Source organism: Gavialis gangeticus, unplaced genomic scaffold (assembly GCF_001723915.1).
Source record: "Gavialis gangeticus isolate Ggan-Ray unplaced genomic scaffold, GavGan_comp1, whole genome shotgun sequence".
Lineage (NCBI taxonomy): Eukaryota > Metazoa > Chordata > Crocodylia > Gavialidae > Gavialis > Gavialis gangeticus.
Genome location: NW_017729025.1, coordinates 55,489,913 through 55,505,472, shown reverse-complemented (window position 1 = coordinate 55,505,472; position 15,560 = coordinate 55,489,913). Strand labels below are relative to the sequence as shown.

The following is a 15,560-nucleotide window of genomic DNA, read 5'->3' as shown; positions in this document are numbered from 1 at the left end:
TTGTCCAACCTGTCCAGGTCTGCCTGTAGTTGTTCCCTGCCCTCTGTTGTGTCCACTTCTCCCCACTGTTTTGTATCACCCGCAAACTTGGACAGAGTACACTTCACTTCCTCATTCAAGTCACTGATGAAGATGTTGAAGAGTATCAATCCAAGGACCAAGCCCCGTGGGACCCCACTGCCCATGTCCTTCCAGGTCAATACCGACCCGTCCACCACCGCTCTCTGGGTATGACCCTCTAGCCAATTTGCCACCCACTGGACTGTGTAATCATCCAAGTCACAGCCTCTTAACTTGTTCACCAGTATGGGGTGGGATACCATATCAAAGGCCTTCCTGAAGTCTAAGTAAACGATATACGCCTGCATCCAGGTGTTTTGTAACATCATAAAGAGACTAGATTAGTCAGGCATGATCTACCTGGTATGAACCCGTGCTGGTTTCCTCTCAGCATAATTTTCCTGCTGGGCTCTCACATATATGAGCCTTAATAATCTGTTCAAAGACTTTACCAAGGATGGAGGTGAGACCTACTGGCCTGTAGTTGCTTAGATCCTCCTTCCTCCCCTTCTTGAAAATAGGGACCACACTGGCCCTTTTCCAGTCCTCCGGGACCTGGCCCATGCATCATGAGTGCTCAAATATTCTTGCCAGTGGCTGTGCAATGACATCAGCCAGCACCTTCAGTACCCTCAGATGGAGCTCATCCGGGCCTGCCGACTTAAACGCATCCAGTGCAGAGTCGCTTGGAAGGACTCTCTTAGGGTCAATGCTTGGTGGTCTGGCGCCCTGCTGTTGTCTCTCTACCATCCCATTGTGAGACTTGATCTGAAAAAAAATTTTGTTATCCTTAAATTGGGTTGCCATCCTCAGCTCCATGGTAGCTTTTGGCCTTTCTAACAGCTTCCCTACAACTGCGTGCTGAGGAGGCATACTCCTCTTTAGCAATTTCTCCCTGTTTCCACTGCTTATATGCCCCCTTTTTGCCCTTAGGCTGCTTTGGATTTCTCTGGTTAGCCAAGGAAGCCTCTTGGCCCCTTTCCCCCTGCATCGGGATTGCCTCCCTCTGTGCCCAAAGGATCGCTTCCTTAAGGCACAGCCACCCTTCCTGGGCTCCCATCTCACCAAATCTCTTACCCTGCAGTCTGTTATTGACTAAATGCCTGAGCTTGCTGAAGTCAGCCTTCCTGAAGTCTAGCACTTCTACCCTACTAGTTACCTTTTCCACTCTATGCCTTACAGTGAATTCTGTTATTTGGTGATCACTGTCACCCAGGTGACCACTGATCTGTAGGTTCCCAACCATGTCATTCCCCGTTGCCAGTACCAGGTACAGTAAGGCATTCCCCCTAGTGGGACCATGTACCTCCTGTGTCAGGTGGAGGTCCTGCACACAGGCTAGGAACTTGTGTGAACGGTGGGAATTTGCTGTCTGCGTCTCCCAGCAGATGTCAGGGTAGTTTAGGTCCTCCATGACTACCGCTTCCCTAGTCTTACAGTCTCCGAGAGCTGCCTCAGGAGTTCCAAATCTAGTTCTTCACCTTGGTGTGGGGGTCTGTAGCAGACCCCTACCACCAAATCCCTTTCCCCTTGACCTCCATGTATCCTAACTCACAATCCTATTTTCTCTTCCTCCAATTCCATTTTGATAAGGGTAGATGTATAATGCTCCTTGACATAGAGCGCAACCCATCCCCCTCTCCTCCCTACGCTATCCTTTCTGTACAGCTTATAGCCCTCAATGTGTACTGCCCAGTCGTGGGTAGAGTCCTACCAGGTTTCTGTTAACTCCACTAAGTCATAAGTGTTTTCTGCAAGCAGGAGTGCTAGTTCATCCTGCTTGTTCCCCTGCTCTTAGCATTAGTGTATAAGCACTTGAGCCCTGTGACTGGCGCCTTTGTTGCCCTCCAGCTCTGATGCCCAATGGGCCCCTCATTGTTTACCTGCTCATTGCTTACCCGTGCTGTACTGGACATCCCATGGATTGCAGGTTCCTGATGTTCTCCTTCTTCTGCCTCCCCGCCTCCCGTCTGAGCTAGTTTAAAGCCCGACATAGGAGATCAGCCAACCTCTTGGAAAAAAGACTTTACCTTTTGCTGAGAGGTGAAGTCCACTGCGTCCCAGGAAGTCCCTTGCCAGGAAGTGTGGGTTGTGGTCCAGGAAGCCAAATCCTGCATAATGGCACCAACTCCTGAGCTGCAGGTTGACTTCTTTGATGTAGGCACTGTGATGCCTACTGCGACCTCTGACCAGGATGGATGAGAAGACCACCTGCGCCCCCATCTCCCTAAGCCTGGCCCCCAGAACCCTGTAGTCACCCATGACACGGTGTTAGCATCATACTTGTGCTGAGGAAAGTAACTGCCAGCAGTTCTCTTGAAGGTACCTATTGCCCTATCCACCTATGGATACTGGCACCTGGCTATGGGAGAAGGGCTGGGGGTGGGCGCAGGTCCCCATTTCCACCTTGGATGGTAATACAATACCCCACCTTGGGTGGGGTAATACAGTTGGTTGGCAAAGCTAGGGAAGGTAGTTTCCTCTCAGAGGGCAATAAGCAGCCAAGTTTACACTGTTGGTTTAGAAAATAATGTAAATAAATTCCGTGCCAGTTCATACAGACCCATTTCTCTCCCCCAGCTACCTAGTCCCATTCACTTTCCGGACCAAAAGTAGAGCAGGCAGACTCATCTCATGCTCCTGCCTTATGCCAAACGAAGGTTTCAGATCATTTGTGCTGGAATTCTAGAAAATCCTGGGCCCCTCTCTTGGGCTGAGGATCGGTAATGTTGTTTTTAAAAAACAGACCTCAGGTTGGCATGGTTTACCTGACTGCATCCATACCAGAGCAGGATGGGAGGGGAAACCCCTTCACTGCTGCTCTGGCAACAGTTGCTTAGAGCAGAAAGGAGGCAGGGGAGCCAAGCACCAGTAGGCACATACTGATGTTTGGAGGAGAGTTTTTCAGCCAACATGCACATGGTTGAGCGTCCCCTGGGACTGATAAGACTCCCAGAGCTGGGCCAGAGCCTTCAGGTGATTGAGGACCAACATTAAATGATTTATCACATAGTCCAGGGCTGTCCAACCTGTGCCCCATACACTTTATCTAACCTGCAAGGGTTAACATGCCATCTACAAGTTCCTGCCTGGCTCCCATTCCCCCATGGTTTGTGCTGCTGCAGCCACCAGGAATCTCTGGGCTCCCCCTCCCTCCTCTGGTTTCCACTTCCTGCCTCCACTCCTTGGGATGAGCTGCCCATGTGGCAGGGAGCGACTCTCAAGTCTGGAGCCCATGTGGTGGTTGGCTTCCAGCTGCTCAGAAGTTGAGGCCTTATGAGGAGAGGCTGAGGCATGGGACTCTTCAGCCTGGAGAAGCGAAGGCTCAGGGGTGACTTAGTGGCAGCCTGTAAGTATATAAGGGGTGTGCATCAGGAACTGGGAGAACATCTGTTCACCAGGGCACCCCAAGGGAAGACAAAGTCCAACTGTCACAAACTGCTGGAAGACCATTTTAGACTGGACATATGGAAAAACTTCTTTACCATCTGAGTCTCCAATCTGGAATAGACTCCCCCCAGAAGTGGTGCAAGCACCTACTCTGGATACCTTTAAGAAACACTTGGATGCTTATCTAGCTGGGGTGATCTGACCCCAGCTGACTTCCTGCCCCTTGGGCAGGGGGCTGAACCTGATGATTTCACAGGGTCCCTTCCAGCCCTAATGTCTATGACATCTATGAAGTAAGGCAACCCTGAGATACTTAAAACTCACTCACTTTCAAGGTTCTTCCCCATCTCCATATATGCCTGGAGAGCAGCCAGGCAAGGCAATATCTCCCCCCCTGCCCCTGCCTTCTTGTGCAAGAACCAGATTCAGTGCTAACGGAGGGCACACAAGCCGAGCACGGACCGGAAGAACAAGGAAGACATGGTAGGAAAATAAAACCCCAACAAATTTTCCAGCTCAGTGCAGCCTGGAGAAGGTAAACATGGGCCAGATTAAACTGGATTAATCAAGAGCTGGATACGAGAAATCACTCTCGCCTCTGACGGATAGAAGAGTCTCCCAAGAGAAGCAGAAAATCTGCCCTGAACGAAAGTAGGCAAAGTCCCACACCCTTGGGCCATCACAGGAGCAGCCCAAGGCCCCTGTGAATTTTTGAATTAAGTTAATTTACCTTGTACCCTGTTCTCTCTCAATGTACCAAAGGTGTTTTTACTGATGACCCCTAATTGCAACCAAGTCAGAGGGAGGAAACTGGTGACTATGGCAAGAGTATAGGGACAATGGGGCTTCCACGCTGGGATTATGGGATAAATATCTAATAAAAGCTTCCGCTCGCGTAATGATCAGGCCAAAAAGTCAAAAGGGACATTTAAATTGCAGGCTGTTGGTCTGCTGGGGGAACCCCACTGGAGTTGATGGAATTACAGCAGTAGTAATTGGTTTGTCACCTTTATCCTACTGATGAGTTCTTGGTTCAGGTTGTTTAGAAACACTAGTTCAGGACTACATTAGTCACACAAGTGACCGCAGTGTACATATTCCCCAGTCAGCTAGTCTGAAGCCAACTCTGGAATCACTAGGAAGGTCAGAGCAGACACCTCTCAGGCAGACATCACTGTTTGTCACTCTCATAAGCAAGAAACTAAGAGAAAAACAAAAAAACCCAAACACATGCTGTCCTGCGCCTGGGGGATTCCACAGCCATCTGATTAAACCTAGAAAGGGAATCAACTGGTAACAGTGTTAGAGCTGTCGAGCAGGTGCCCATGAGACCAGGCTGTCTCCACAGGCTTGAACACTACTGCAGGCTCTTCTAAGGAACAGTTCTTGTCCTTTTTGAGCCCAGTGCTTCCTACTATATATTCCCCATATTGTACAAACATCTTCATCAGGGAATGAGAATCAAGAAACAACTCCAGTGAACAGCCTCGTTTAATGCAGTTCTGCAAACCCACCCCAAACATGAGTATCTGCCATCTTGTCGTCTTCCTCCTCTCAACAGGGACAGTTTGAAAGACCACCTGGAGAGGAACCTGCATCTAACTGATGCTTTAATACATTCCCTTCCTTTCCCTCCACCCCTGTCCCCTCCCCTCCAACTTCCTGGCAGAGTCAGGACACAGAAAAATGAGTTTAAACATTTATTTAAACAGAAACTCCAAACCACTCCACCCTTTAACCTTTCAAAGACAGACAATGACAACCCAGTTCTTCAGCCAGAGTGTCAGAGCAGGTGTATTCCACTACAACAACTCAATAGTAATACTAGCAGGAGACTGACACAAATGGAGCTAGCACTGCAAGAAGGGGAGGAAAACAGTTTTGAAACTGTTCAAAGGCACTTCTGCCCACTTGCCCTTCACTTCCCTGCCCCAGACGTGGTGCTGGGTTAAAACTTGTTTTGGTTGCATAGCTGGCTGGTGAAATCTGTGGTCTGTAACAGGCACAGCTTGGCTAGCATGAATCTTCTAAGGCACATGTGACATCATGAAGCACAGGCCACCCCCTGCTGGGGACCAAACTCTCCATTAGATCCAAGGGAAATCCAGTCTGTGCTCCTAGTTTCCCAGCTGCAGAGCACTGAGAAATGAGGATAGCAGTGTGCTGCAGGGCAGCAATTCCCATCAGCTCGGTGCTTGCTAATCAGACATGGCTCAGCCTCAGGTCTTCACTCCTTCTAAAAGCCACTGCTGCAGCATAGTATGTTCCTTCATCTCCCAACATCAGAATCCTGGCTCCAATGCACAGGGAGACGGGAGGGCAGTCACATGAGCAACTAAGCAACACAGTGACCCTAGAAGTCCTGGCATGTGGGACTTCCTCAGGCCACCTCTCTCCTACCCTCCCTACAGCGATCAGGATTGAAAAGTTGGTACATAACTTCCCAGGATCCTGCACGGTAAAGGCCGATTCAGCTTTGAGATGGGTTAGGCCCCAGAGAAGGCCCAAAGAAGCAGAATGCTTTGGCATCCATCCCTGGATAGAGAGTAGCCATCAGGAAAACTTTAGCACCCAAGAACAAGGCTGCAGAAAAGGAAGAGGCTAAGGGAGGTGGTAGAATAGCCCTTGCTAAAAGATTCAAGGCAATACTAGCCACCCCAGTGACCAGGATGGTTTGGGAGATAATGAAAGCACAGCCTTCCCCTACCAATGACAGGAGAGACCCTGTGCTCCCTGGATGCCCTATCCTAAGGCAGGGGAAAGGAGTAGGTACCCCATTGAGGCCCCTCTCACCACAAAGGCTCACTCCAAAGCAATTTGCTAAACAATCTGGGAAAGGGAAACCCCAGTGGCAGACCACTGCCTCTTTTTATCTCCACATCCCCATGGAGAGCAAAACCAGGGCTGCTAGAGAAGGGGCACACTCAGAACCAAGACCACAGGGAATGCTCTTTTCTGTGTAAACAGCATTCAAGACCCATTCTGAGGGGGAACTTGCACCCAGCTTCACTGAAACACTGGAAGAAAAAGAAATACTGACTATTCCCACCCCAGCACAGAGACTGGCTATGGTGGCGGCTGAGCAGAGCAGAGCAGAGACTAAGCAGGGGCAGCTACAGGCTTGTTCTGAGAAACTTGCCGGTAAAAGGAGCTCTGGCACCCCAAACAAGCTCAACAGATGAAGCAATGAATACATGCCTCAGTCTGAGATATAGATAACTCTGTATGTGGTTATGAAGCAGCTAGTAAGAAATGGAGAACCAGAAACCCCACCTCAGACTGTTCCCTCTGCTACAGCTGGGAACAACACCTGCTTCAATTCTCTGACTGGAGGGGGAAGCACTGGTGAGTGCTAGGCTCTTAGCACAAAGCCTCTGACCCCATCTGTATAGGTCAGGGCACAGCTGCATGGCCAGAAGTTTCAACTCAAGCTAGGGACACGCTATCTGCCACCATCTCCCGCTGAGGAGATCTCCACTGGATCCAGAGTGAGATGCATCCAGTGCTCCCTCTGCCCCTCAGCAGAGATGAGCTTCTCCCACAGGCTGGGGCTCTGCCCCATGTCAAAGTGGCTGGGGGGGGGGTCTTGGAGTTCGTCACTCCTCTAAAGCCATGGAGATTAGCATTGGCATTCAGTACACAGTGGCTCTCCTTCTCTCATCTAGAGGTACAGTGATAAATGCTGGGGTCCCAAAGGCAACTCCCAGGAAGCAGTGAAACAATGAAAGGGCAACAAGCTGCTATTGGAGCCATTGCCATGATGGGGCCATCTTGCCTCAAGGGTAGGACTGACAGATGAGGTACAGAAAGGAGCTGCTGCCGCCGCCGCCTTGGATCACTGAGCTGGCTGTGGCCTGGAGCTCAGGGCCCTGCCCCTCTGAAAACTCACTCCTAGTTCATATCTAAAGGAGGTGCCTCCCCTCCGAACATACATGGGTGCTGCTCTGGAGCCTCTGGCCTCACTCCTTATCTGCGAGTGACCTGAAGCCAGGAAAGCTGCTCTCTGCATTCAGTTAGTGTGTTGTGAAGTTGGATGGACCCAGTGGGCTTGGGAGACTAGAGGCTGGAGCGGCACGAGTCCGTTCCCAGAAGACACCAGGAATCTGAATCTAAGTCGGGTTTCGGATCCACTTCCATCTCTTCCTTGGCTGTCTGTGTTCCTTTGGAATGAGCCTCCTGATGTCCAGACAAAACTCAGTCAGTAACCCCCACCACAGTTCAGCTACTGGCCACACAAGACAAATACTCTGACTATAACAGTCCCAAGCTGGGCATGCTGCCAGGAACTACCCACTCTTCCTCACCCACAGAAATCAGGTGCCCCAGAGACTCAACAGCCTGGCTTTATTATAGCTAGATTATTGGCAGAGTAGTTGCATGTCAGCTGAGACTGACAGGTACAAAATATCTTAACCCCACAGCCTTTGGCTCTGCCCCACATCCTAATGACTTCAGACTCGTTTCAGATCTCCTTCCCCTTCCCCACCTCCAGAGCCTAAATAGATCCTGGATCAGAGCTCTGTCCCCTCCTACCTACCAAGAACCACAAGGGCCCTCAGCCTGAAGCAGCAGTCTGACTGCCCGAGCCTAAGGAGTGTTCTCACCTGCTGCATTCCCTCTGTCCCCTTGCAGAACATCTGGAGCTGGGCACTAAGACGAACGGTTTCCTGCTGCAGCTTCTGCTGCTCTGTCAGACACTGCAACACCAAGTTCTGCAGCCGCTTTACTTCAGCCTGCAGGGTGCTGCACATGCAACCCGCAACCGAAGATGCTGCCTTCACTCTGTCACAGGGCAGGGCTGGTTCAGCATGGGTGGGCTACAGAAACAGAGAAAGGAGATGAGCCTGCATCTGCCTGAAGTGTATGAAACCTTAGTCCAATGCCTGCCTGTGCCACAATTAGGGACTGAAGATGGCACCACAGCTCAGGCCACGATCCTAAAGCCTCAGGCAGCAAGCCAGCAGACTTACCCTACTCATTGCCAACTCCCAATCTCAGCCTGGAACATGACCTTCTTTACTTTCCCTCTTCTCAGCTGCTGGCCTCACCTCCCAACCATTTGAAGCCCATGTTTGCCCAACCCCATTTCCCAGAAGCAGAAACTGTCATTAGCAGCGTGTTAGGAACAGGTTCTCCTGGAGGAACTCCTGTAGAACTCACTACCCTCCTCACTCTTCCCTCTCCAGCTCACATGTTCCTGCTTACCTGGTCTCTCCTCCATGGATGTCTGGACGGTCTATTATGTCCCCACAATGGATTTCATTTCCAGTCCAAGTGCCTACATTCCCTTCTCTCCCTCACTAGCGTTTTTAGTTCCCTCCAAATTTAGCACCATCTGAATTTCAACCACCTGTTACCTCTTTTATCCAATCGTTACTTAGCCTGACCACAGCTCCTTCCTTCACCTTCCCTCTAAACTCTTAAGGTTGCCACTGATGGCCCCTTGGTTCACTGTCACTCATCAAGGGAGGCATGGTCTAGAGGTGGATGTTTACCCAGCCCTCTGTCTTGGGCTTGCTGAGTTCGGTAGACACATCAGAGGCCACTTTGAGTCCCTGCAGTTCCTGGTAGGGGAACGTCTCCTTTTCTGGCTCTGAAGAAGCTGTGCTCAGAGGAAAGGGGCTGTCGGGCATAGGGATGAACTCAGCATTTTCCAGCTCCTGGACACAGAGGAAAAAACAGGGTAGTGTCAGGTTTGTCTCACTTCCCTCAGCAACCTGTACCTTTCAGCTAGCACACCAGCACCCTCTCGTGGTGGAAAAGGACTATGGCTTAAGTTCTCAACCAGGGTGCCTTGTATGACTGTCATGCAACATTAGCACTGGTAGGTGTGCAAACATCTACATATGATTCACAAGATAAATCTACATATTTCAGATAGGAACCCATAGCATCAAAATCATTCTGACTTGCTGGGTCTGAATTCTTTGCAATAGAAGACTGGCTCTATTATTTTTCCATAGTCAAAAAGTGAGTGAAAGCTAAGTAACCCAGCATTTTCTGAGGCATTCCTGAGTCTAAAAAGGTTGAAAACAACTGGCTTAAAGGTCCCTCACACAGCACACCCTATTGTTTGAAGTAACCCTATGGGAAGGCCCTCTGAACTGGACAGAAGCTTGGAACTGTGGTAGACTCCCAGACACATCATCCTTTGGGATGAATCCCTCAGCGTGTTGTGTGGGGTAGCTGGCTGGCAGATCCCATCTGCAAGAGCATTTCAGCCACCACCTCAGAACACAGAGGGCAGAGAATCTGGTGATGAGGGTGTTTCCTGTGCTATATGGTGCGACAGAACAGAGGCTGTGGAGACTTCTGAGGCTAGCCTCTCTAACCTGGACCCTTTGGGGAAGGAGCAGCAGCTTGTTCTTCTTTCAAACTTTGACCTCAAACCCTGGGATTTTAAAGAACTCTGTGAGGCAGTTTTACCTTGCGTAGCCAGCCAGGGCAAGAGCTGCTGCCAGCACTGCTCCCTCCCATAGCCTCGGTGGCACTGATCCAGCCTCCCATTCCACGATCTGCTTCCATGGTTCCTCGGAAGCCTCCGCTTGGATCAGGTGTCTCAGATTCCCGTTCATTCTCCTCCTCCTCTCCTCCACCTGTTGTGCAGCTCTGAGCCACTAGCAGACAAGAAAAAAGCAACCACTGCACACAATTCACTTTCCCTTCCAGATCAGGGAGCATAGCTGCTGCCAGACTCCTGTTCCTCAGGAGTTTCAGCTACACTAGTTTCAGTCCTCATAGTTCCATGGGATTTATCTGGGCTAGAACCTGCTTTGGCTTGCGAGAAGAGTTTTGCTGGCAGCTACACAAGCAGCATGCATCACACTCGGGTACATCATGAAACACATCATGGTGTTTCTAACAGGTGCTTCCATGCTGTGGAGAGAACCATCAGCAGGGTCTACCTAAATCACAGGGGGTGGGTCAGGGACTTATCAGTTTTCATGGGTTGATCATGTCATAAAGTTTTAATTTCATAGTGGCCCCATCCCTTGATGCTGATTGGCAGAGGGGCCTGGGGGGCAGGCTGCTACCTTGATTGATGGTTGCCCTTCCTGCAGCTCTAGTATTAATTAGTAGAGAGGCCCCAGTGGAGGAGAAGGGACAGGGGGAAGTAGCCATCTTTTCTGCTGCTCCTTGTGCCACCCCGGCAGCTGGTACCTTCCCCTCCCATCAGCGAGGACTGCTAGCTAGGCTCCCACTGGGGAGCCAGTGTTTTACCTTTATTAAGTTGTTGGGGTTTTTTTGTTGATTTCATGGACAAGCCTGGATCTTGCTGAAACCATGAAATCCATGAATTAAGAAGGTCCTGAACTATCAGCCGATTCCTCACACTAAAAGGCACAAACCAGCCCCCTCCCCAAGCAGAGAGAAAGCAGTGAGGGTGGGTTGGGAAATGACTGCATAGTGAAATCCCTTTGACAGGGCCACTGCACAAGCCTGCAACTTTCCAAAATGGTCTCAGGTTGCTGCTACCCAGCAACTCCAGCGTTCAAACAACCTATGCACCTTTCAAAGATGGCTACTCACCAGTACCGATAGACAAGCCACTGCTGTTGGATCGGATAGTTTTAGAATTCAACACCTTTTCTGTGGAGAGAAAGAACAGCCCTTAGTTTAGGGGTCTAGAGAAACTGTACAAGTTGGTACAAACCAAAATAGGGTTCCAACACCAGGGCTGACATGGGCTAACTGAAAAATTCCTCAAAAACAATCCTGACATCTCCATTGTAGCCCATGTTAGGGAAACCCTACTGAACCACCACCTCGGAACACTGCCTACCGTGTTAAGAAATATCCTATAAATCACACTCACCAACTATGATGATGGTGTGCCAGCCCCGGCAGGACAGGTCTGGGACATGATGCAGGGATCCAAAGATGGGTCGAGGCCACGAGGTACAAATATCTGAGCCGTGAGGTCTCTCCGCTGGTGTCATTGCCAGACGCCCGTTTCCACCATTACCCCAGGCAAAGATATGGTTATCTGTGGAAAAAGGGATGCAATAATCAGTCTGACCTCAGACACCTCATTTCCCCCCAGGGGGCCCTGGTATACCAAGCTCATTACAGAGACTCCCACCTCTTCTCCCATAATTACTGTCTCAAAGCAGGCATAGCAAATAGCTTACCTGCCTAAGCTTGCCAATGGAAAGCTAAATGTGTGTAGTCAAGTCCACCAGGTGAATCTCCAGTGGTACTTGGTGGCTCTAAAGATAGCAGCAGTGAAAACTTTGTACTACTCTGCTCCAGTGATACTAAATCTGAAGGATTGCCCTTTCCTGTCTTCAGTGCTGTTCCAAGTGGCAAATGATAAACCAACCACTCTCAACACTAAATATGCTGCAAGCCTCTTGACTAACCAGCAGACGCTTCTACTGGACCCTCAGAAACGCTCACTCACCATCAGTAGCAGCTATGGTGAACTCATCTCCACAGGAAACTCGGATCACCTGCTTACCCCCAAGGGGGCCTCCCAGCAAGTTAATTCCCAGATGCTTTTTGTAGTCACCGACACCAAGCTGTCCACACTTGTTGGAGCCAAAGGTCAGAAGACGGCCCCGTTCTGAGAGAAAGAACAAAGACATACTGGCAGTGAGAACCCAAGACAAGAAAGCAGCCACGTATGCACAGAACTGCCAACATCCACCTATAGCCAACATATGCTAGAGGGTGCCATTAGCCAATGTAGATTGCTTCAATCCTGGAAACTCCCCCTGCCCAATTCGTTCTCTTTGCTCCCTGCTTTTGACCAGGTGCTGTGGTTCCTCCCTGTCCTTTGGCTAACATACTCTACCAGGACAAAATCAAGGTGCCTGATCATGTTATAAAGCTGAACCTTGGCTTGCCAAGGTATTATCCTACCCCATACACAGCCAAGCTCTCTTCCATTTAGAATGACTGAACTAACCTCTGATATCACTGCTCCAGGAAATACATACCTGTTCCAGCATGAACTTCTTCTACCAGTCGTAAGGGGGACAGACCCAACCTAGGACCCTAAGTACTGAGGGGCCAGTACTCATCTCAGTCACTACCTGAGCTTCAGGTATCACTAATGCATTCAGTGTAGCTGGACTAGAAAGGTACAGAGCCAATTTACAGGGCTAGTTCAATTGCCATCTCACTAATTTTGATCACAGAACATAGACTAGCATTATGTGCACAGACAGCCCAGTCTGTGCATATAAACACAACTCCAATGGGCTCCTCTGAGTGTGGGGAAGTGGAGCTCTTCTTCAGCAGCCCATGCACTGTGAGTGGGGCTCACCATCTATGGAGGCTGTATGCGTCTTTCCTGGGGCAATGGTGCGGATCTTGTAGAAGGAGAGCTGCTTGGCCAAGGTAAGGGAAGTGGTGTAGGGCACTTCATGGTAAGTCTGAAGAAAGAGACCAGACAATCAGCTAGGCCCAGAGTCAAGCACCAGGTACGCACTCACAAGACAAGGTCTGTCCACAAAGGTGAGGGTAGACCACAACATTCTCCATTCCCCCTGCCACCCTTTACAAAATACTGGAAAACACAACCAGGCAGAAATTTCCTTTTCATCATATAAACTGCCCAAATGTAGGTAACACACTGCTTTACCACCACAGTAGTGAGACAAAAGCCATTAGCAGCAATGAGGCTGCAAAATGATTTCCTCTTACCATACTACCTGATACCTGGAGTTGTGAGCTGGAACCTTATGGATGGGTACATTCATGGCAATGGATTGCTTGCTATAATTGAGGAATCCATGCTACCTCATCTACAGAACAACCCAGGAAAAGGTACATGGGTATCAGAGGCACTTACATCATGGTTGATGATCCCTGATGTGCACTGATTCAGGCCAAGCTTGTTGAACTCATTGAGTCCACATGCCAAGACCTTGCCTGTCTGGGTGAGCAGGAAGGTCCCATCACAGCCACAGTGGACTGAAACGATGTTCAATGTCTTTGGAACATCCACCTAAATGAAAGCAGACCAGAATCAAATCCTGATACCTGCAGAGCCAAAGCCAGTGACTAAACCCCATACCTAAACCACAGGAAATACAGACTGTATTACAGCACCGGTCAATTTGGTCTAGGTGATGCCCTAGACAGCCACTACAGATGCTTTGGATAAAGGTACAAGTAACTTCACCATAGAAGGAACTGCCCACAAAGGAAGTTGCCTCCTCCTGTCAAAGTCTGGCTTATGACCTGAAGCCCATGCTTCTAAACATCTGATCTTCGTTGTATCCTATCCAGCCTTCCTAAAACCTTCTAACAGAAATCATGGTTATTTTATAAGGAAGTGATTTAGATACCCTCAAAGTTTAAGACCAACTCCCAAAGCGCATACAGTTCTAATTCTTTTGGTATCTTCTTTTCTATTTAATGTAATTCTTTGATACTTTATTGAATTTGGACTGGTGGAAGCCACATGGGAGAGGGGAGAACAAGATTCTATGTAGTATTTTTACCAAAAAGATAAGGCCCAAGACCTTTTTCTAAGTGAGGAAATAATCACAGAACACTTGAGCCATGCTCAGACTATATGCTGGTTCCTTGTTAGAACCACCAGAAGGTCCTCAGACTTCTGTAGTATTCACTACACTACATCACTTTGTGTCCTCTAACAATTGTCATGTCTCTCCATCCCTATAGTCATGATCATTAAACATATCAAGCAACATCAGTCACAGCACAGAACAATAGCACTACTTATTAATAGCTTTACTTATTAATATGTCTAAAGGGGAAATTAATAAATTTGTCCTTTCCTTGTTTTCTGTCTCTCATCAGGTTTCTAATCCATGACAGAACTTCACCTGGTCTCAGGAGGGCTTAATTTCAGTTAACCTTTGACAAATTATATCAATCTGATCTTTTTTCCCCCATTATTTTTACTGAATTAACCAAAGAATTCTAGATTAGAAAGATGCAATTTTCCTCTACAGATCTGGGGCATGGAGTTTACCAACGATCAATAGTTCCTGCAGTTGCTCTCTTATGGAACATTCTTCAGAATCAGCATTTGCCATCTCTGCAACAAGGTTAGAGCAATGGAGCTAGAAGTTGTGATGCAAAGAAGCACCCCTTTTTAGACTTTGTGGAAATAATACATCCTTTCTCAGGAAAAATGAGAGGTGCCATGACTCCTGGGATCAAGGATTAGTGAAGCAAATAAGGGAGTACGGAATTCTCCTAATTCTGGGATGCCTCAAGGGAATGAGAGCCTTTGGCAGCAAATGTTCAGAAACTGACTCATGTCGACCTGGATCAGTGCCCAAAAGGTTTTCCAGGAAGAGGGTGCTGAAGTTTTACCTTCTGAGGAGTGTAGTGATCCTCTTCCGAATCCAAACCCAAGCGCCCTATATCAACAGAGACTGTAGTAAGAAATAGTCAAACAAGGTGTTCCCAGGACTGAGGGGAATCCCTACTTCCAGGAGAATCCCCTACAGGTAAGTAGCCCTACTTCTGGGGATACGGGGCTGCCTTCCCCAGAGTACCTCCTCCAAGCAAAGGGCATTGCTCCAGTTCTCCCAGGGAACCAACCACCCCAAATGACAACTGCTCTAATCCTGGGGAAACTGCCTCATACGCAGTAACTTCCCAGAACAAACCTCAAGGGCTCAGTCCCCAGCTCTCAGTCTATAACTTGGGGGGGAAAAAAAGTCTCATGAGACATTTGGTTTTTATTGGCTCCAAGGGTACCCCAGGCACTCTCCACCTGTTTCCGGCTTCAAGCATCTGCAGCAGAGCCACCACCTGGAAAGGTTACGTTGCGTACACCCATCCAGGCCCTCTCTCTGGGATTTGTTCAAAGCTCTGAGGAAGTAGCATAGCTGCACATACCATATTCCCCACAGCCCCACGTGTACACATCTCGGTTTCTGGTTAGGACTGCCACATGATTATCACCACAAGACACTTGCTCCACAGGGTTGGTGAGAAAGAAGTCCAGCTGCAGAGGTTCCAGCACTTCAGAGCCATAAGCCTTGTCAATGCCTATGCAGCCATAATAGTCTGAGCCAAAAGCATACACCTGGCCCTCATCTGTAGGGGAAAATAACAGGGAAAGTCAGACAGAGGCTTGTACTTCTTTGCCTCTGTCTTCCTCAGCAAGGACCAGAACT

At 49.0% G+C, this 15,560-nt stretch overlaps 1 protein-coding gene across 1 annotated transcript in view; it reads right to left on the bottom strand.

Moving 5' to 3' along the window:
- Positions 1-5,137: 5,137 nt before the first annotated feature.
- The window catches only part of NEK9 (NIMA related kinase 9), a 34,736-nt gene continuing 24,313 nt past the window's right edge, over positions 5,138-15,560 (bottom strand). Inside the window, exons 12-22 of the mRNA XM_019518787.1 lie at positions 15,280-15,480; positions 14,749-14,795; positions 13,250-13,405; positions 12,722-12,830; positions 11,855-12,016; positions 11,267-11,437; positions 10,981-11,040; positions 9,877-10,067; positions 8,946-9,110; positions 8,055-8,267; positions 5,138-7,626 (exon numbers count right to left, since the gene is read on the bottom strand). Coding sequence (XP_019374332.1) covers positions 7,507-7,626; positions 8,055-8,267; positions 8,946-9,110; positions 9,877-10,067; positions 10,981-11,040; positions 11,267-11,437; positions 11,855-12,016; positions 12,722-12,830; positions 13,250-13,405; positions 14,749-14,795; positions 15,280-15,480 — 1,595 coding nt within the window. The 3' untranslated portion in view covers positions 5,138-7,506. The remainder of the gene's footprint in view (positions 7,627-8,054; positions 8,268-8,945; positions 9,111-9,876; positions 10,068-10,980; positions 11,041-11,266; positions 11,438-11,854; positions 12,017-12,721; positions 12,831-13,249; positions 13,406-14,748; positions 14,796-15,279; positions 15,481-15,560) is intronic.